At 41.8% G+C, this 21,563-nt stretch overlaps 2 protein-coding genes across 2 annotated transcripts; one reads left to right on the forward strand and one right to left on the reverse strand.

Annotated features, from left to right (window-relative positions):
* Positions 1-6,463: 6,463 nt before the first annotated feature.
* On the reverse strand, positions 6,464-11,834 carry phb (prohibitin). The gene is made up of 7 exons (XM_066698577.1): positions 11,749-11,834; positions 10,366-10,468; positions 9,865-10,026; positions 9,439-9,581; positions 9,039-9,155; positions 8,499-8,594; positions 6,464-7,673 (listed from the first exon to the last, which is right to left on the reverse strand). The coding sequence occupies exons 2-7, from the start codon at positions 10,448-10,450 to the stop codon at positions 7,461-7,463; spliced, it is 816 nt and encodes a 271-aa protein (XP_066554674.1). The 5' UTR covers positions 10,451-10,468; positions 11,749-11,834; the 3' UTR covers positions 6,464-7,460.
* A 1,128-nt stretch (positions 11,835-12,962) lies between these two features.
* LOC136742246 (uncharacterized) lies at positions 12,963-21,151 on the forward strand. The gene is made up of 6 exons (XM_066698578.1): positions 12,963-13,023; positions 16,881-17,222; positions 17,635-18,021; positions 18,310-18,417; positions 18,977-19,017; positions 19,102-21,151. The coding sequence occupies exons 1-6, from the start codon at positions 12,978-12,980 to the stop codon at positions 19,270-19,272; spliced, it is 1,095 nt and encodes a 364-aa protein (XP_066554675.1). The 5' UTR covers positions 12,963-12,977; the 3' UTR covers positions 19,273-21,151.
* Positions 21,152-21,563: the final 412 nt, after the last annotated feature.

Below are 21,563 nucleotides of genomic sequence, written 5' to 3' on the forward strand. Positions count from 1 at the left end.
CCTCCAGGACCAGTGTTGAGAACCACTGTATAAGGGGCGATTTACTGCTGTTATAAAGAGTCTAAAGGATGGCTGAGGTACAATTTGCAGGTTGTGTACAAAAACTGTGGAAATAGGTGGAAGTCTTTTATTTTTTTAATTCTTCTTCAGTGTCAAATTCTCGAGTACCTTTTTGACTCAACTTGTGAGCAAAGACAGCTTCAGAAGTTGAACCGTTTCCTCCCTGGCTGCCATGCTCCCAGGCAGAGCTGTGGTCTCTGGGGTTGGTAGGCATACAGTACACTTCGAAAGCAAGAGCTGTTGATCTCGACAGTGCAGCCAGGGCCGGGTGAGGGGCAGGAAATCCTAGAGTGAGTGTGCAGGAGCCCTTCATAGCGAACACGAGGCGCCAGCAACGGAGAGATCTGAGGCTGGGGGGTGGAGTTTTCCCAGGGCTGCACAGAGGCCCAGAGGCTGGGCTGGACATTTGTCAGAAAAGGGCGGGGAAGACTAAAGCCCGGTATGAATTAATGTGATGCCCCAGGGTCAAGGTCTGTATATAAAAAACATGGTCACCACCCAATGCTGGGCCCTGTATCCTGCAGGAAACCAATATGCCGTGCACCTGCCAGGGTGGAGACCGCCTCTCTGTTGGTTACAAATACATTTCCCTTTGTGCTGATATGACAGCCCTTGACAATGCAGCAATACAAGACGCAGCTACATTTAGGTGGTGCTACACAAGTTTCCCAGAGTGCGTTACGTAAAAGCAAAGCAAATTCAACCCCGAGACGAGAATGACAGTTTAAACACGCAAGCGCTGTTCAACAGCTGAAAGAAACTAAACACGAACTCGAGTGATGCAAACTCAAAAATGAGCCCAGTAAGCTTTTTCCTTTCAGATGTAAAAATAATAATGATGGGGATTTTATTCTCTTAAAAAAGCAGGAAACTGTCGGTTTTACAACCATACTAGAGCTAGATCCCCGAGCCTACACCCGAGGTTGAAGGAGAATTGGTTTGGTTTTGGATCCACCATACACAGCACTAGCAAAATGAATGGTGAGTTAGTGTTAGTGTTGTGTGGTGCTGCTCTGTGGCTTATGCAAAGCTGCAATATTCATGCACATGGGAAACCTGGGAAATAGGTTTAATGGCATACCCATATGTGTTTGACTAGGCCTGTGCCAGCCATGATATACTGATGTGCAAAGGCATTATGGGAAATATGGCAACTTCTGCCTAATCCTCTGCTTTTGCCAGTCCAATGTATGCTTTCAGAAAAAACACGCTCTTTCAGGCTTGGGTGTCTATATACCTGTTTGCTTTCAGATTGGCAGTCAATTATAAACAGAACCCAGACTCTAGACAGGAGACTAACAGAAACAGCCAACCAAGCAGAAACACGGACAAACATGTAATCAACCCAAATCCATTTTCTGGGACTGTACACATGTATAATATATTTATATAGATAGAAAATAAAAATCTCTACATGCTGTATGGCACAAGTGCCACTAGGTGGAGGCATTGCACACTTTAAAGCACATTGGCAATAACAACATGCCTAGAAGTGGATGAAGTGTACTTAAAAGATATATAGGCAAACCTTTGCACTTCAGAAGCAGGCAGAGGAGAAGGATTGAGGAAAGAAAATCAGGGAAGCAGAGTTGAATATAGTTCTCTCTAACCCCAAATCCTGACAACTCCCCATCTATGAAACTTTAACTGCACCATTCATACATACTCACAGTATAAAGGCAGTGGAAAAGCCAACCTTCAGCTTGTTTCCAATCCCTGCTGCCAAGGAGCACATGGATTGTTTGTGCAGGAGGTCTCTGACAACATAACGCTCCAAATATATGTCCTTCCTCTCTTCCCTAGACAGATTAAATCAACCTGCAAGGCCACTTCACATGCGGCTCTCCCAGTACCCTGAACTGAACCGTCAGTGGGCCTCCACTCAGATCCATGTCTGAAAACACACACCTCAAAACACTTCTTAAGTTTTCATGCTCAATGACAGATAATTATTAGTGAACTGAACTGCAGTTATCACATACGCACAATTATATATATACACTCACCTAAAGGATTATTAGGAACACCATACTAATACTGTGTTTGACCCCCTTTCGCCTTCAGAACTGCCTTAATTCTACGTGGCATTGATTCAACAAGGTGCTGAAAGCATTCTTTAGAAATGTTGGCCCATATTGATAGGATAGCATCTTGCAGTTGATGGAGATTTGTGGGATGCACATCCAGGGCACGAAGCTCCCGTTCCACCACATCCCAAAGATGCTCTATTGGGTTGAGATCTGGTGACTGTGGGGGCCAGTTTAGTACAGTGAACTCATTGTCATGTTCAAGAAACCAATTTGAAATGATTCGACCTTTGTGACATGGTGCATTATCCTGCTGGAAGTAGCCATCAGAGGATGGGTACATGGTGGTCATAAAGGGATGGACATGGTCAGAAACAATGCTCAGGTAGGCCGTGGCATTTAAACGATGCCCAATTGGCACTAAGGGGCCTAAAGTGTGCCAAGAAAACATCCCCCACACCATTACACCACCACCAGCAGCCTGCACAGTGGTAACAAGGCATGATGGATCCATGTTCTCATTCTGTTTACGCCAAATTCTGACTCTACCATCTGAATGTCTCAACAGAAATCGAGACTCATCAGACCAGGCAACATTTTTCCAGTCTTCAACTGTCCAATTTTGGTGAGCTTGTGCAAATTGTAGCCTCTTTTTCCTATTTGTAGTGGAGATGAGTGGTACCCGGTGGGGTCTTCTGCTGTTGTAGCCCATCCGCCTCAAGGTTGTACGTGTTGTGGCTTCACAAATGCTTTGCTGCATACCTCGGTTGTAACGAGTGGTTATTTCAGTCAAAGTTGCTCTTCTATCAGCTTCAATCAGTCGGCCCATTCTCCTCTGACCTCTAGCATCAACAAGGCATTTCCGCCCACAGGACTGCTGCATACTGGATGTTTTTCCCTTTTCACACCATTCTTTGTAAACCCTAGAAATGGTTGTGCGTGAAAATCCCAGTAACTGAGCAGATTGTGAAATACTCAGACCGGCCCGTCTGGCACCAACAACCATGCCACACTCAAAATTGCTTAAATCACCTTTCTTTCCCATTCAGACATTCAGTTTGGAGTTCAGGAGATTGTCTTGACCAGGACCACACCCCTAAATGCATTGAAGCAACTGCCATGTGATTGGTTGGTTAGATAATTGCATTAATGAGAAATTGAACAGGTGTTCCTAATAATCCTTTAGGTGAGTGTATATATATCTTCTTCTTCACAAGTAGAATGCCTTTGTGGAATATAGCCAGACTTCAAACTTGCTGTGAGATTAGAGTGTAAATAATCTTCCCTTGCATGGTAGGAATGGAATAAAATGCTCAGCAAAAATACAGGAATATGAAAGCAGGATATACATAGAAATGCATTTGGATGTTAATGGAAGTGGAGGATTGAACCACAGACAAGTCTTTTGCTTTCAAACTCCACTCCTTTATATAGGAATTCATTTACAGTGCATCTAACATAGTACTCTTACAATTAATGTATTTTGCATGTATTTTTAAGTACAATTTAAAGATGGAAGGCTCCACGTTTAAGCTCATACTACTCCAAATCATCAGCTATCCTTACTGAAGGCATGATTTCACATTCATTACTGTGTGTGCATGTAACATATCATATAGGTATTGATATTCCTGATGACAAAGTAGGGCAATTTTTCAATTTTGAGCTCTAAACCAAGCTTTGAAACATTGTATACTTGTGTCTGTATATTAGGTATATTCAGAAAACATTTCCATCAAGATTCAGGATTTCACATCAGAAATATAGTAAAAGCATGTTGGTATAACTGTGCTCGTCAGGTCTGAGGTTTAGGAGTCTGTGACGTTGTACCTCAGGGCAAGTGACGGGAGTCGAGGTGGCTTGGTTTCCTCAAAATCAAAACCGACTCTAACCAGGTCCTTACTTGACCCACAGAAACTAAATGAGCAGGTGGCCTTGTGGTTTGTCTTTGCAAACAGTTTTTGTGAATTGAGGTGAACCCCCTCAGCCAAAATCTCTGCCCCAGTTTGGCCTCGACTACAATCCTCACACTAACATTTGGGATTTGGGAACCTGAAGCACCAAAGACCAATAGTCAAGTGTGCATTCATTGTGTTCGTTGATTAGACTGATCCATTTACTTTTTTTTTTTTTCCTATGCATTTTAGGCATTCTAGAGGAGGAAGTGAAACAGCTACTCAAGGGATCCTGGCTTGTGTGCCAACAGAGGCCTCACTGGTATGCTCTAATTACTTGATGTACTAGACAAATTAAGCCGTTATTATCCTGGCATTTACTTGACCCTGGATACACCTCTTGAATCCCAAGTATGACAAGAGCTGTAATAATGTCAACCCCATTGAGCAAATTAAAAGATCTTCAAATGACATGAACACCAGAAGGCTGAGTGATCCTGGAGGACTGGAACATCTCTAGAATAAAAGCTTCACACTCACCTTTTACAAAAGAAAAACATCCACCTCAGTAGAACCCCTTCCCAGAACTCTTCCACAACCAAATCAAATTCTACAGTATCAGGGTCTCCTACCTCAAGTTGGTAATGTCTGATCACAGTGGGGACCATCCCAAACTGTTCCGCTTTCCCAAAGACAGACACAGAACTACGAGGGTGTAGATCCTTCATAATCTACACATTATATATAATATACAGTGCCTTGCGAAAGTATTCACCCCCCTTGGCATTTTTCCAATTTTGTTGCATTACAACCTGTAATTGAAATGGATTTTTATTTGGATTTCATGTAATGGACATACACAAAATAATCCGAATTGGTGAAGTGAAATGAAAAAAATTACTTGTTTTCAGAATTTCTGAAAAATAATAACGGAAAAGTGGTGCATGCATATGAATTCACCCCCTTTGCTATGAAGCCCCTAAATAAGATCTGGCGCAACCAATTACCTTCAGAAGTCACATAATTAGTTAAAGTCCACCTGTATGCAATTAAGTGTCACATGATATATACACCTGTTCTGAATGGCCCCAGAGTCTGCAACACCACTGAGCAAGCGGCACCATGAAGACCAAGGAGCTCTCCAAACAGGTCAGGGACAAAGTTGTGGAGAAGTACAGAATAGGAAAACTTTGAACATCCCACAGAGCACCATTAAATCCATTATTAAAAAATTGAAGGAATATGGCACCACAACAAACCTGCCAAGAGAAGGCCGCCCACCAAAACTCACAGACCAGGCAAGGAGGACATTAATCAGAAATGTAAAAAAAAGAGACCAAAGATAACCTGAAGGAGCTGCAAAGCTCCACAGCGGAGACTGGAGTATCTGTCCATAGGACCACTTTAAGCCGTACACTCCACAGAGCTGGGCTTTGTGAAGAGTGGCTAGAAAAAAACCATTGCAAAAATAAGCAAACACATTTTCTGTTTTGCCAAAGACTCTCCAAACATATGGAAGAAGGTACTCTGTTCAGATGAGACTAAAATTGAGCTTTGTGGCCATCAAGGAATACACTATGTCTGGCACAAATCCAACACCCCGAGAACACCATCCCCACAGTGAGGCATGGTGGTGGCAGCAGCATCATGCTGTGGGGATGTTTTTCATTGGCAGGGACTGGGAAACTGGTCAGAATTGATGGAATGATGGATGGTGCTAAATACAGGGAAATTCTTGAGGAAAACCTGTTTCAGTCTTCTAGAGATTTGAGACTGGGATGGAGGTTCACCTTCCAGCAGGACAATGACACTAAGCATACTGCTAAAGCAACACTCGAGTGGTTTAAGGGGAAACCTATAAATGTCTTGGAATGGCCTAGTCAAAGCCCAGACCTCAATCCAATTGAGAATCTGTGTTTATGACTTAAAGATTGCTGTACACCAGCGGAACCCATCCAACTTGAAGGAGCTGGAGCAGTTTTGCCTTGAAGAGCAGTCATAAATTCCAGTGGCTAGATGTGCCAAGCTTATAGAGATGTACCCCAAGAGACTTGCAGCTGTAATTGCTGCAAAAGGTGGTTCTACCAAGTTTTGACTTGGGGGGGTGGGGGGTGAATAGTTTTGCATGCTCAAGTTTAGGTTTTTTTTGTCTTATTTCTTGTTTGTTTCACAATACAAAATATTTTGCATCATCAAAGTAGTAGGCATGTTCTGTAAATCAAATGATACAAACCCCCAAAAAATCAATTTTAATTCAAGGTTGGAATTAAGGAAAAATTGAAAGAAAAATGCCAAGGGGGGTGAATACTTTCACAAGGCACTGTGTATATGTATATGTATATAAATACCAGATGTGAAAGCAACACCAATCACCTGCAGACTCCTGAGCTGATGGGAAAACAAACAAAAAAAAAAACATTCTGGTATATAGAAAAAAAAAAAACAACAACTATGATTTCACTGAGTGAGAAGCTTCACAACTTTGTACAAATCAGGTATTTTATTAGCTCTGCTGGAAGGTTTACTGGAATGAGAGTATACATGTATTCCTTCAGTTGACAACAGAAGGATGCCCCTGCCCTGAATGAGTTCCAAGCAAAAGAGCCATTATCCCTTCAGTGACCTTCAATGAGCAATTTGGGGTGAAGTGAGTGACACTGACAGAGCCTTTGTTAGCATCTGTATTCATCCGTTGATTCAGATAGGCTGTTAAATGCAGTTAGTTATTCATATTCACAGCATTTTATTGAAAATGGGTGGCTTTCAAATAGTTCAACAGTGCAGCCTGTGAAAGCGCCTGATAAGACACATGAACAAGAAATGCACTGAACCAGATGTGATGAACAATGTTAACGGGGGGGGGGGGTTTATTATGCAGTTGAGCCGATGTTGGGACTATGAATATCGCAAACACTGACCTGCTGAGATTTTTGTACAGCAATCTTAAAAGGAAGGTTATTTATAGAAGGTGAGAAGACATTATCGGAATAACATTGTACATGGCCAAGAAAATATGCCCTCAACATCCTTTTAAAGAAAACATTCGAGTTCAGGTGTCACCTTAGGCTGTGAACTCAAGACAGAGGGCAGTTCTACACAGTTGAAGTGCTGGATTTCTCCCCAAAACACAGTTAGCAAACCTACCCACACCACCGCACTATAAATCAACAAATTGCCAAATCCCCCAAAACAAAAAACAACAAGGTACAAGTAATTGAGTTCAAGGAGAATTTACCCTTGGAGGCAACTCTAATAGAAATTAATTATTTGGCAAGGGAACAAATTCACCCAGCACCCTGATGTGCCCGTTTCCTTCCTGTCACACATACACGTTTACACACAGACACAGAGGTTTGGGGCCTGGGCTCCAAGTGCTGCCTGGTGGATTGGTGACAGTCCCGTGCTAAGAGTGGCAGGAGGAGACCAGGCCCTAGGGGATGGGGAGGGCAGGGCGGGGGGTAGGATGTTGCTGGGCCTCTCACTGGGGCAGCTGCAGCAGGGTCCCCTGGCCGGAAGGCAGGTAGGTGACGTTGCGGGAGCGGGACAGCTGGAAGACAATGTCCTCGGCGGCCTCGAGTTTACGCAGCTCCACCAGCCCGTCTCCCGCCGTGGCCAGGGAGTTGGCAATCAGCAGGGCGGCCTGGGAGTCACCCTCGGCTGAGATGATGGTTGCCTGCTTCTGCTGCTCAGCCTGGGGGGGGGATGGAGGAGGAGAAATGGGGGGGGGAGGTCAATTGATAGTGAGCAAGAATGCATCAGACTTGTGTAAAACCATCCTGGAGCACAGCAGGTCTTCTCCAAGGTTGGCAATTAATACAAAAACCAAAAATGTGTACACCGTATTTAGCTTCAACAAAAAAAGACAGCAAGGTATGAAAGTGCAATCCTCAGAGGAGAGGAAAGTCACAATACAGGCTGAAGGAGAAGCCCCCCTCTCTCAGGATATTGTAAATCCTTGATTAAATCTCATTAATGTGTTCTTAGTTCTTGGCTAAAGCCCTGGAATTGTTTGACCCATCTGTATAACAGTATAACAGATGATCTAATATCTAATACAGATTATATATTAGACTGAGTGTGATTGTCCCTCTATGCAATCTTTCTTGTTTAGTGGTTCAGCTGTAAATCTGAACAAAACTTAATGCCAGCTGAAGTTTAATAAAAAGACAACACTGGGAGCTTGCTATTCCAGACACAGGCTCAGAGAGTTTCTCCCAAATTACAGACAATTCGACACTGTGGTGTAACAACATTGACCTGTTCCTGAACTACGAACAGCTCAAGTTGGCAAAGAGGATAAGCACCATATTAAAATCGCCAAGGACTTAACCAGGGCATTCAACAGATTGACCTGCTTTAAACTTTCTTCCAAGGTCTGCCAGACTCCTTCAATCAAAGGTGCAGGAGGGCTATAAATAGGATGTAAAACCTCCAAGCTAGGCAGCATTAATGCAGAGTCACAAGAAAATATGACACTGCTAAGGACAAACTATATAGCTGGAAGTGAAGAGCTCACCTTCTCCACGACAAACCGCGCCCGTTCAGCCTCTTGCTGGGCCACCTGCTTCATCTCCACAGCCTCCGTGAACTCTTTCCCGAATGTCAGGTGAGTCTGTGGGGGAGAGAGGCATCCCTGTCACTGCCCTGCCACCCACCTAGACAGCCTCACCACCCTCTGGTGTCCAGTTTTAAGCAAATACCTCTTAGCACTATCATCTTAAACCTCCATGGGGCTGAAGGTAAAAGATTTATTTTTTGGAGATGTCAAAAAGAAGCGGGATCGTATTCTAAGAGTCCTACTTGTTTGGCTTTCAAATTGGAAATCTTGACAATGCACCTAATTAATCTTTTATGGGTGCAGCTGTACGGTGCATTTGGACTGAAGCTTTCAATAGACAATTCCACAGTATACATTCAATAACAGAGATGGTGCTGCTGTTCTATGCTTCATTACAGGCAATACATCATGTAATCAATAAGGATGCCTGACTGTCTGCATTACAAGAGGAGTCCAACCCCAGAGCAGCATGCCTCCGGGACCAGGGTTTCACCGTACCAGGGAGACATCGTCGAGGATCAGGCCGAAGGTTGAGGCTCTCTCTGTGAGGTCCTCGCTGACCTGCCGTGACACCAGCTCTCTCTGTGTGATCAGCTCACCAGCATCGAACCGAGCCTGTGGGGACAAACAAAAACTCTTAACAGAATCCTCAGAGTGAGCATCAAGAGGAACTGGGGAGTCTGCTAATGCACAAAAACCAAAGCGTTCTTCTTCCTTGCAGACCAGGGTTCAAATTCATCAGCACAAATGCTACTTCAAAGTCCTTTTGAGATAATTTCCACCATGTATTCACTGAGATGGTGAAGCAGTCTAAATCATAGCTCTGCCCACCCCATCAGCGTCGATCAAACACCTGATTGTAGTCCCTTCATCCACCTGAAACAACGCTATCGCTTACCACCACAGACTTGAGGACCTCAGTGGTGATGGAGGGCAGGACCCTCTCATCGTAGTCCTCGCCGATGCTGGTGAAGATGCGGGGCAGCTGGCCAGCGACCGGTCTGAACAGGATCCTCAGGGTGATGTTCACGTTCTGGAGATCTGCAGCAGATGGACAGTGGGAGGTTACTTCAGGACATGTGAGGGTTGCTGTGTCAACGCCATGCGCAGCAGGGTCGAGTTTGTTTGATAGATCGATCGGTCGATCGAAAAGCTGGATTCTCAACTGCTTGGATCTGAAGAACACTTAGAAAGCCATAAATAAGGTGATGGGGAAAAGGAACATTTTTGTGCCAATTTCCCAGTGCGGTTAATAATTCCAATCCAGAGTGAATAATTGTTGCAAAATACAGTGGTTCAGGCGGGACGGAGCTGGGGGCGTTACCTTTGCTGCCTGTGATCACAGGCACATTGCGGGGGCGAGACCGGCAGTCGAAGATGATTGGCTTCTGGACCCAGGGAACGAGAAAGTGTGTGCCCTCTCCCACCACCACGTCCTGCACGCCTCGGAAGCGGTCAAAGATCACAGCGCGGTGCCCAGCGTCCACTGCAACACACAGTGCGGTCACTCACAACACACTGTCCTCGCTCATCCTGACCGTGTTTACTGAATAGAGAGCTGCTGGATACCATGTACTTTATAGGTACTTCCAACATGTCTTCACACAATACAGAAATAGCCTAAATGGTGTTTACATGCACCTTTTCTCCATACTGCATATGTGCTTAAATACATTTAAAAAGATTAATTTATATTCAATTACTAGGAGAAGTATGATTGCACTACAACAAGTCAGTCATTAAGACGAAAATACAAGACGACTGGAGGTCCCACACAGGGAAGATCTGATGCATTTAAGAAGAAAGCACTTGTTGCGAGACTCACCATTATACAAGGCAGAGTTGACCACCCCACCGACGACAGCCAATCCCAGGCCAAGCTTGCCTATTGCTTCAAATAGTTTTGCCATGTTGGTCTGTCAGAAGCCCTGGGGGGAAAACACAGTCAGCTCCTACACATCTGATCCACAAGTAAAAGCAGTAATCTCTATTATGTATGTATTAGGTGTATTAGGCTTTGCAATAGGAGTCACATTTTTAATATATTATCTGAAGGGAATTTAGCTCACTACATCTTTGAGACAAGAAAATACATGAACCATCTCCCTCTCTCTCTCCCTCCCTCTCCATATATATATATAGGGAGAGAGAGAGAGAGAGAGAGAGAGAGAGAGAGAGAGAGAGAGAGAGAGACCTAGGATGCGAGAGAAGTTAAAATGATATATATATATGGCAATGTTTATAACCGCAGACTATCATTTTAACTTCTCTATAGTTTATATATAGAAGGCAACAATTTATAAACTGTGTCCTATTAAAACAAACAATTAAGATCTTTTTCACACAGTATATGCTTCATTGTCTGGCGAAGTAAATTTAAACTGGAAGAAACAAAAAAGTGTATTTTAATATAGTATTCAAAATACTGTAAAATTAGTGATATAATTACCCAGTGTATTAGGTAGACTACAGGCTAATAGGTGATTCCTTAAAATGCAAGCAAATTAGATGTTTTGTGAAAATCTGTTATAATGTACATAAGGAGTAATTAGATATTACTTTTATGTTACAGGTATATGACATTAATCACTCATGTCAACTCTGAAACTACCATTAAAATATGCTACATGAAATCAAGATACAAACAGTGTAGGCTCCCATCCAGCCCACATGAGGCCATGTTCAATTGTCATTCGTGTGCCAAGGGTGCTGCGACACTTAACTGTCATCCATACATTCTTAATCAAATTCATTTTTTCATATTTTTTTTGAAAGGATACAAATTGCACTCATCTATCACAGCCGTTGTGTAAGTTAACTGGATTCACACCCCCTATCTGGCCTAAGGTATATCATTTGTCCAGCGCTACTACAGTCTTCGCAGTGGAAACCTTAAGTCCATTCATAAACACACGGATACGTAGAATTAAAATCGATAATAATAACGAGGCTAATTAACCAATCGAAGCTATACAACATGAACAGTGTACTTACAGTTGTTATAAAGAGTTGCACGTTGCTACGATGGCTAAGCCTCCTCGACCGTGCATTACAGTGCTGTATAGCTAAGTTCGTGATAAAGTCTGCAAATGCAGCACAATCTAACTACACTATAATACATGAAACTGGTAGATATGCGTCGGATTGGTTCGTAAACACCAATAAGTTGTGATTTTGTTTTGATTAAAACCCCATGTTCCTCACTCACCTTTTCTCAGACAGTAGAATATGACCTCCACCAGCGCTGCGTAACACATGAACTTGCTCACTGAGAGCGCATGCCTGGTGTTTTTTAACATCCCCTTCTCTGATTGGTAAGACTTCGCCGCGAAGGATCCTGGGATTTGTAGTTTAAAAGTTCAACCAGAAACGTTCCTTGCCGCTCAAGCTGCAGTATTGTGCCTTAGCACCCGGCATAGCAGTACTGCGGCTGCTGATTGGTGCAAACGGGTGCAGAGTCCTTTGGGCCACAGTTCGGTGATGCGCACAACTTTCTTCTGAAATCTTGCCAAGTGAGCAGTTCTGCTTCATCATTGGAAAGACAGAGAGCGTCAAAACTGTTTTAAAATGTGTAAAAAAATATATTTCAAATATGCTGATGAGAAGTAAATGATATTGCAAACCACCTGGCATCTTCACTTTACTTATATTCTTCTGGGAATCAATAATAATAATAATAATAATAATAATAATAATAATAATAATAATAATAATAACTTTACATTGTCTTTATTCCAATTGAAATTTGAGACTTTTCTACTTTCCTTATAATAATATTATAGCACAAGATAATATGAAAAGTTTTTCAGCCTAAATATTGTAAAGGATAATAGTTTGTTTGTTCGTAGTTGATGGTATTTAAAATGTGCATAGCACTGTTGGCTGCACAGCGGCCACACTAGCATAGCATCTGAATGGCAGAAGAAATTATACTGCTTCTCCCTAATAAGACTTTGTTAAATCTTCAAGTATGATTAAACAGGGTGACAAATTTTCCTAACTCAGATTTACCCATTCATAGTCCTCCCTGCTTGTGTAAATTATGTGTAAACCAACAAAACAAACATAATCTCTTCCTAACACTGAGCCTTTAAAACAAAATAAAAGTAGGCTATGGCATTAAGTGATCATAACGAAGGTAGGGGACTGTGGGACCCAGGACAGCAGTTTTGAGCAGGTGTGTGATGGCGCAGTGTAATGCAGAATGCAAAAACACAGGTATAAAACTGAATTGTGCTAGTCTAAAACAACAACACTACTAAACTTTAATATTTACTGATATATTAACAATTACCCCCTTTCATATTCATTCTTTAGCAACTGTAGAAGTGAAACTTCAATCAGCTGACCTCAGCCAAAATAGGAAGCAGAACTAGGACTGATTTTATGAAAAGTGCCTGACCACTCATAGAGAGACTAATGCTGAGCTGTTTGACCATGGCCATCTGTCTCCTCCTGTCCCTCTGCTGTGCTCTGACAGTGGGTAAGTCACACTGGTTTTACTTCAGACCCCATGGCTTAGGAGAATGGTGTGAAAATGCCGTGCTTGTTTTGTTTTTCCCCTGGACAGGTCCATCGTTGTCTTCAGCAATGTAACTTTGGTGTGATATGTGAAACGCAGAAAACTATGTTCCTTGTGAAAGTGTGTGAAGAAAGGAAAGTCAAGTAGTGGCTGTTATCTATGTTTGTAAGGTTATATTGAAAATTAAGGGTGCATTTACCCAGTCATATGTGCTCCACAATGTTCAATTCTTCCAAGGTTATAGGTAGATCAGGGTATAGATTATAATAGTTAATAATATTATTAACTCTTTGGGAGACTAGTAGGTCCAATGCATAAGGCAGATGATTATGGTTCAACTAGTTTTTTTAGGTAAAAATACTTTATTCAGCAACTTAATTTGTTTGCAACATAATACATATTATATGAACTAATGTAAGTATTTATACATAATATCACCATATGAATAGTACTTAAACAGAACACTTTAACATTACTGTTGTATCAAGCACACATGAGTAGTATTCATTACTATTTTGTTTGTTAAGAACTCGCATTGCTCATACAGTATAATCACTATCGTAGATTTTAAAGCTAGTATTTTTAAATGAATGTTGCAAACACACACACACACATATATATATTATTTTCCATGTCACACCTGCAAAGTGTATGATTTAATCTTCCCATCTTCTATGTGGTCCTCTTCCAGGTCTTTTTCATCTCTCAGGATCCATTCAATAGTACAAAGCGCCGTTAGGGACACTATCACTGAAAAATGCTTGCACTCTCTAAACTGAAAACATCAAACCTTGCACTCTCTACACTGAAAACACTTGCACTGTGTACACTGAAATCGAGACCAGATAGGTGGCATCAAAATATAAGTACTCCCGTGCAGCCCAAGCTTTAGTTAGTTGGAAAAACAAGAATGGAGGAAACAAGTCGAGCTCCCACTGTACTTTTAATAGAAAAACTACTATCGCCAGAAATAATACATTGAGTCTTGAATACTGTGGAGAGGAGAGCAACACAAAGTCTGATACGCAGCAGTGTAAATGGGGAACTCCTTAGTTTATTTCAACCAACTGCTGGTAGGCTCCAAAAACGAGTTTAGCAACCCAACAAGTACGTCACCAAGGTATTTTTCGTATTTTCACTCATCTTTTCTGCTGGCTTCCTGATAGTGCTTTCCTCTCATTCTCTTTCCACTGGAGCTGCTCCCTTCTAGTGCCTCCTCTTTTCAGACTGCGGCTGTAAATCCTTGACTCTACTTTTGTGCCTTTCAACGGTTTCCACCAGCACCACTGTGTTTACTTCACAACACAAAACGAGGTGGATGACTGGCTCCTTTTCTTATTATGTTATCGACCAAATGCAACATTACTCTATACAGTGAGGGAAAAAAGTATTTGATCCCCTGCTGATTTTGTACATTTGCCCACTGACAAAGAAATGATCAGTCTATTTATTTTATAAATGGTAGGTGTATTTTAACAGTGAGAGACAGAATAACAACAAAAAAATCCAGAAAAACGCATTTCAAAAAAGTTATAAATTGATTTGCATGTTAATGAGGGAAATAAGTATTTGACCCCTTTGACTTAGTACTTGGTGGCAAAACCCTTGTTGGCAATCACAGAGGTCAGACGTTTCTTGTAGTTGGCCACCAGGTTTGCACACATCTCAGGAGGGATTTTGTCCCACTCCTCTTTGCAGATCCTCTCCAAGTCATTAAGGTTTCAAGGCTGACGTTTGGCAACTCGAACCTTCAGCTCCCTCCACAGATTTTCTATGGGATTAAGGTCTGGAGACTGGCTAGGCCACTCCAGGACCTTAATGTGCTTCTTCTTGAGCCACTCCTTTGTTGCCTTGGCTGTGTGTTTTGGGTCATTGCCATGCTGGAATACCCATCCACGACCCATTTTCAATGCCCTGGCTGAGGGAAGGAGGTTCTCACCCAAGATTTGACGGTACATGGCCCCGTCCATCGTCCCTTTGATGCGGTGCAGTTGTCCTGTCCCCTTAGCAGAAAAACACCCCCAAAGCATAATGTTTCCACCTCCATGTTTGATGGTGGGGATGGTGTTCTAGGGGTCATTCCTCCTCCTCCAAACACGGCGAGTTGAGTTGATGCCAAAGAGCTCGATTTTGGTCTCATCTGACCACAACACTTTCACCCAGTTCTCCTCTGAATCATTCAGATGTTCATTGGCAAACTTCAGACGGGCCTGTACATGTGCTTTCTTGAGCAGGGGGGCCTTGCGGGCGCTGCAGGATTTCAGTCCTTCACGGCGTAGTGTGTTACCAATTGTTTTCTTGGTGACTATGGTCCCAGCTGCCTTGAGATCATTAACAAGATCCTCCCGTGTAGTTCTGGGCTGATTCCTCACTGTTCTCATGATCATTGAAACTCCACGAGGTGAGATCTTGCATGGAGCCCCAGACCGAGGGAGACTGACAGTTATTTTGTGTTTCTTCCATTTGCGAATAATCGCACCAACTGTTGTCACCTTCTCACCAAGCTGCTTGGCGATGGTCTTGTAGCCCATTCCAGCCTTGTGTAGGTCTACAATCTTGTCCCTGACATCCTTGGACAGCTCTTTGGTCTTGGCCATGGTGGAGAGTTTGGAATCTGATTGATTGGTTGCTTCTGTGGACAGGTGTCTTTTATACAGGTAACGAGCTGAGATTAGGAGCGCTCCCTTTAAGAGAGTGCTCCTAATCTCAGCTCGTTACCTGTATAAAAGACACCTGGGAGCCAGAAATCTTGCTGATTGATAGGGGATCAAATACTTATTTCCCTCATTAACATGCAAATCAATTTATAACTTTTTTGAAATGCGTTTTTCTGGATTTTTTTGTTGTTATTCTGTCTCTCACTGTTAAAATACACCTACCATTAAAATGATAGGCTGATCATTTCTTTGTCAGTGGGCAAACGTACAAAATCAGCAGGGGATCAAATACTTTTTTCCCTCACTGTAGTAGTATTGCTGCTTTTTTGATCTTGGACTGTATTAGTCCTTTAGTATGTATCTTTCTCTATTAGATCAATACTACACCAACTTTATTCTTAACTTCAAAATGTCTGAGACCGAGGTGTTGGCTAGTAAACTAGTAATTAATAATATTAAATGTAATCATGTATAAAATGTATAAACGAAGACTTAAGATAATACTTATTTCCTGGGGGGGAAGGGCTAACCATGGGTTCTTGGAAAAATTAATAAAAAAGCAGAAAGAAAATCTCAAATTATTGGATGTATGAAACTTTTGAAAATAGGATTGGGGAAGAGACAAAGGCCCCAGTTATTTACCACTATTGAATGTCTAGATCTGTGTGATTCACTTTACACCAAAAAAGGAAGTTCAGCTTGTCTAATGGTGAAGATTAATCGGTCTGGATGTCACAGATACTGAATGAAGTGCATGCCACACATTGGTACAATTATACATAAAAAAGAGCAGAGTATTCCTGACACCCCTGATTTAAAATAAGCTGACCCGAGTATATTAAAACGAAGATGTCTGGGATTTAGATTGTTCAACAAAACACAAACTGAGTTTCAGTTAAATTAAGTGATGAGGTTTTCACTTCCTGCCACTCACACCTGTAGTTGGGACACACAACAGAAGTTAAGATCTCAGGTTAGGACTTTTGTATTGCAGCTAGCACCATACAAGCTCCTATATTCCATCACATAGCTTCCTGCTTTTGCAATTAATTACATTTCTGGGACATGAGGTCTTCTGCAATTCTGGTGTGCTTTTTCAGCTGGAAGAATATACCAAAAATCAAATTAATTCTACATGTGTTTTCTGTCTCTGTGCACTAGAGGCTTCCTCACCACATGTGGTAGTCCAGAGGGAGGCAGTGGTGTACCGCGGACAGACCGTCATCCTGAACTGCACCCTGCTCAACATGGAGCTGCCCTCTCAGATAGTGCAGGTGTCCTGGGACCAAGGGGGAAAGCCAGTAGCCGTCTACAACCCCAACTATGGCATCAGCTATCCCTCCGGAGACTGGGGCGGCAGGCTGTCCCTGACCAACGGTTCCACCTTGCTAAGTTCTCTGTCAATCACAGGCTGCAGGAATAGGGACAATGGCAATTACAGCTGCATCTTCACCATCTTCCCCAGTGGCAGCCACTATGGCCAGGTCACCCTCACTGTTGAAGGTAAAAGCAGGCCAGTGATGCAAGACAACAGTCCTAGAGGGCCACATATCACATATTCATTCCACCCCAGCTCCTAATTTATGCTTTATTACACTGTCTGGAAGTGGTCAGCTGAGGAGACTTGTAAACTCTGCTGGATGATTGTCCAGCAGAGGTTCAGTTCAGTTTCCCATTAGCTTTACATTTTTAACATATTGAGAAGTGCACACATTTTTTTCTTTATTTCTACAGATAAAATAATCTATCATATTGGCTAGTTTTTCCAGTTAGAATGGAAATGATAGAATTTGATGAACAGGAATCCCTTAATGAAAAAAGTGCACTGCACATCCCCTGATATTGTATGTTGTTTTAGTCATTAAGTGAACCATGTTGTCTGAGTCAATCCAATTGTTTGTTTGGTCTGTTACAGAGCTGGTGGAGATTCCTGTAACTCAACCCATATCTGCGGATTGTGTGGATCACGGGTTGAACTCAAACATTGCTGACCTCTTCGACTGGCCGAGCTTAAATGTCAGCTCCCCTACAGATGTGAAGTGGTACAGACTAGGCCAAGGAGGGCCCCACATGGACCCAGTTCTGAAGATCTGGTTTGAGGGCAGCTGGTCCCAGTGCAGCGGGGAACTCTTAGATGAAGTATCAGGCTGCCACACAGAACCGGGCCCTAATGAGACACAAGGTTCTGGGAGGTACCAGCAGCCACTGTGGACACCTTCTCCTTCACAGGCAGGCCGGTACCGCTGTGAGTGGACCAATGGTTTGGACCACTTTCAGAGGGTGTTTCATCTCCAGGTCAAAGGTCAGAAACCATGGTTAGCTTTTTGCCCACTTCCCTGCTTTCCCAATTGTATTCATAGCTAGTTAAAGACATCCAACTGCATAACTTCCATCTACCCCCACAATATACCAACCAAATCCTTTAGCTACTTCTCTCTTTGGGGATGTTGTTCTTGTTCCCTGATGATAATTCAATTTATTTACTTTTAAATAGGGAATCCTAAAAAATACACACCCTTTCTTGAAGATACAAGAGCTAGTTTTGAAACCTCTTTGATTTCACTGAACACAACTCGTTTTTCTCTTACAGATTTAACTCATACAGCTCAGCAAGACCACACAATCACTGCTCTGGTCGTGACTGGAGTGTCAATTTTTGCTTTGTTAGTGCTGGTTGCTCTGGTGATCCACAGGAGAAGTAAGTCAAATGTATCTGATGCAACAGCAGCATTTCAGGTGCATCAAGCCATCTTAATATGTGCCAGCGTAGTTCCATGTGGAAACAAGTGGTTTTTAGACTTGATAAGACATAGCCTAGTCAAAGTCTGTATGTTACCTTGGAAGCAGAATGCCTACAACTTGTCAAGGAAGTTAAATCAACTCAGAGTATATTGACAGGTGGACAAGAAACTTCTTTACACAAAAGGAATAATCTGGTTCACCCACAACTAGATTGTTTTAACTCTAATTATACCAATCAAAAGTCTAATGTGATCGTTATATTTAAGTTGTTACAGAAAATTGCAAATAATGTCTAGTGTAGTCAAATGCTGTATGGCACAAAATCACCTAGATAACAATGAATGAATGTTTTAAGGGTTTGTTGAGAGGACACAGCATCCCGTAAATGTGAAAAGGATGTGAAATAAATTTAGATTTTGACAGAAAATACATTTGATTTGAAAGAGCAAAGGTGACCAGCATGAAAACATACTGTCAGAACCTCCCGCAATATGTGTTCTCTTTTTTTTCCGCAGCAGGTTCAAAACCTATGAATTACCGGATTGACCACACCCAGGTGAGTCTCACTGCCTTGGAAACACATTTACAAACTAGCTGAGCTCTCTTTAAGAAGCCCATAACCTGCTCTTGTGATCCCTAGACTGCAGAGATTATATACTCCTCTGTGTGGACCAGCTCACCAGCCTCTTCTGCAGGAACAGAGGCCGACAACCAAGAAGGCCCCGTCTACATCAACGTATTGTGGGCACAGAGGAAGCACGAGTCTGTGTACAGTGAAGTCAGGCTGAGGATGGAGGGCAACACAAATTAGTTAAGACTCCCTCTCAGAACCTGGGGGCCAGTATGAGTGTATGGTTCAGATGTCCTCCGTGGTCAGTCATGAAAATCATGATGAAAAATGTGAGCTTTTTACTGTCTAACAGCTGTGCTGCAGTACCAAGCAGGAAAAATAAGAGGGCTGTATGCTTTGCTTCTGGAACTACAGTCCTGTCTCGTGGACGGCAGTGGAATAGCAGTGTATTTTAGGCACCTCAATTCCAAGTCAGCTGGTGCAGCAATTTCGGTACATGACTCAGAAGTAAAGGTCAAAATAGGTCGAACTTTTCGCAGATTTTTTCTTCTCTATTAAACCGCAGTCACCTTCTCCTTTCCTCTGCAATAACTGAGTTCCTTACCATCTTCTGTGCAGATATTCAGAAGTAATAGTCCAACCTGCACCCAGGGTGGAGGGGGAATGAGCCACTGTGAATACACATTTTAATTTTGCTACATATCTTATAGCTGGAATGTAAAAACTCATTGTGGCTGCTTACCCAAAAAAGTACAGAGCAAGGCTTAAAGTGTGCACATGGCCACCACGTTGAAATATAACCAAAGTGAAAAGAAAAAAAAAGAAGAAAACTCTGGGATTTGCATAATTACAGCTAATGACATTCATCCTTGAAGGGATACATTGACAATGAAAAGAAAAAGGGGGATGGGGGTAGGTTGGCATTATTTAGAGTCTGAAGTTGTCCATGTTGCTCAAAGAAACAAATGATTTCAATTCCATATACTGCATATGTTTTGTTTTTTTTATTTTGAGGGGGGTGGGGGTTGGTGATTTTGCAATAACCAAATGCTCTACTGCAAACAAAGTGAAAATGTGACAAGGACAGAGGAATGCCAAAGATTAAAACAAGCTTTGGGCCTTGGTCCTTGTCATCATCAGGCCATGCCACCCAGTGCCACCTTGACAATTCTGCCATGTTCACCTGCCACCTCCACTATTGAAACTGATAATTGACATTTCTGAGTGCGTCTATTGCAAACCAACAACTCAGTCCCTTTACAGTGAATTGTTCTAAACAGGTTTCACGGCAAAGAGCTAAAAGCGAGGCAGCCTCACTGCCATAAACAAACTCAGTAATGAATATTAACCTTTTCAAAACCAAGACTGAGGTGATGTGACTTGTAACATGCCTCTACCTTGTTTGTTTACTTTGGTGGTTGATTTTCACTTTATTCTTCTGTGATAATTTACATGTGGTATCTGTGATGTGCATTAGAAATGACCGTTCCTCTCACCAAAAAAAACACATCAAATTATGTTGAAAAATGTGATAATGTTCTCCCTGTACTGAAGTAAACAACTAAGACTAATTTAAGAAGTTAGGTTCATAAGGCTTTTAAAAGTCATTTTGTATATTTCTTATTCTTTTAAGCATAATTGTTTTATACAGCCAAATTATTAGCTATTTCTTGCTGCCCCGGCCAACGGTATAGATGCTAAAGTACAGACAGAAAAGTGCATAAATGCTATGAACCAATGTCAACAGGCATCCGAATGATTGCCATTTAATGTTTGTATTGCTAAGCCTGGTCAAATGGAGACATACAGAGCTGTGGAGGAAAAAACATAAACATTGTCACTAATATATATATATATATATATAATTCTTTTCAGCAGTTATAGTTTCCAGTTTTGGTAAGAAACTAAAATTACTACACTAAACATCTTACATTTAGGGGTCAATTTATATAATACTGTAGCATCATTAAAGAAATCTTAATAGATATTCCATTTTATAAATTGAAATTATACAACATTTAAAGAGAAATGTGAAAAGAGGAATGTCATGTTGTAGCTCAGAAGACTTTCACAATAAAAGTATTAATGTACTTTCCTTTTTGTATAAACTGAAAATAAATAAAACGTTATTTATCATCATCTGGACTAAATCAATTTGTTTAACTATTCAAATAAGGAAAGAAAAAACAATTTAAGAATCTCTTTCAAAGTCAGTTTTATCATTATTGTATTCCTGTTCTGTTGTTTATGTTTCAAATAGGTTCCCTGAAAGAATTGCCCTTTTATCACTATGTAGAATACCTCAGATTTTTACTTCAAGGGCCAGTTTGTTGAGTTTAGATTTGCAGTGTGTGTGCCATTACTTAATGGGATAACTATATACCTGTTTAGCTCTTTATTTATGATCCTGAAAAGATTTACAGTAGACAATGTAAAGATTAATTTCATCCCCCCACACCTGCAACCTCCACCCTTGCAAAACCAGATGAAATATTTCCTCCCTCACCTTCCTCAATGCAAATCCAATGGAG

The sequence above is a fragment of the Amia ocellicauda genome, chromosome 3, assembly GCF_036373705.1.
Source record: "Amia ocellicauda isolate fAmiCal2 chromosome 3, fAmiCal2.hap1, whole genome shotgun sequence".
Lineage (NCBI taxonomy): Eukaryota > Metazoa > Chordata > Actinopteri > Amiiformes > Amiidae > Amia > Amia ocellicauda.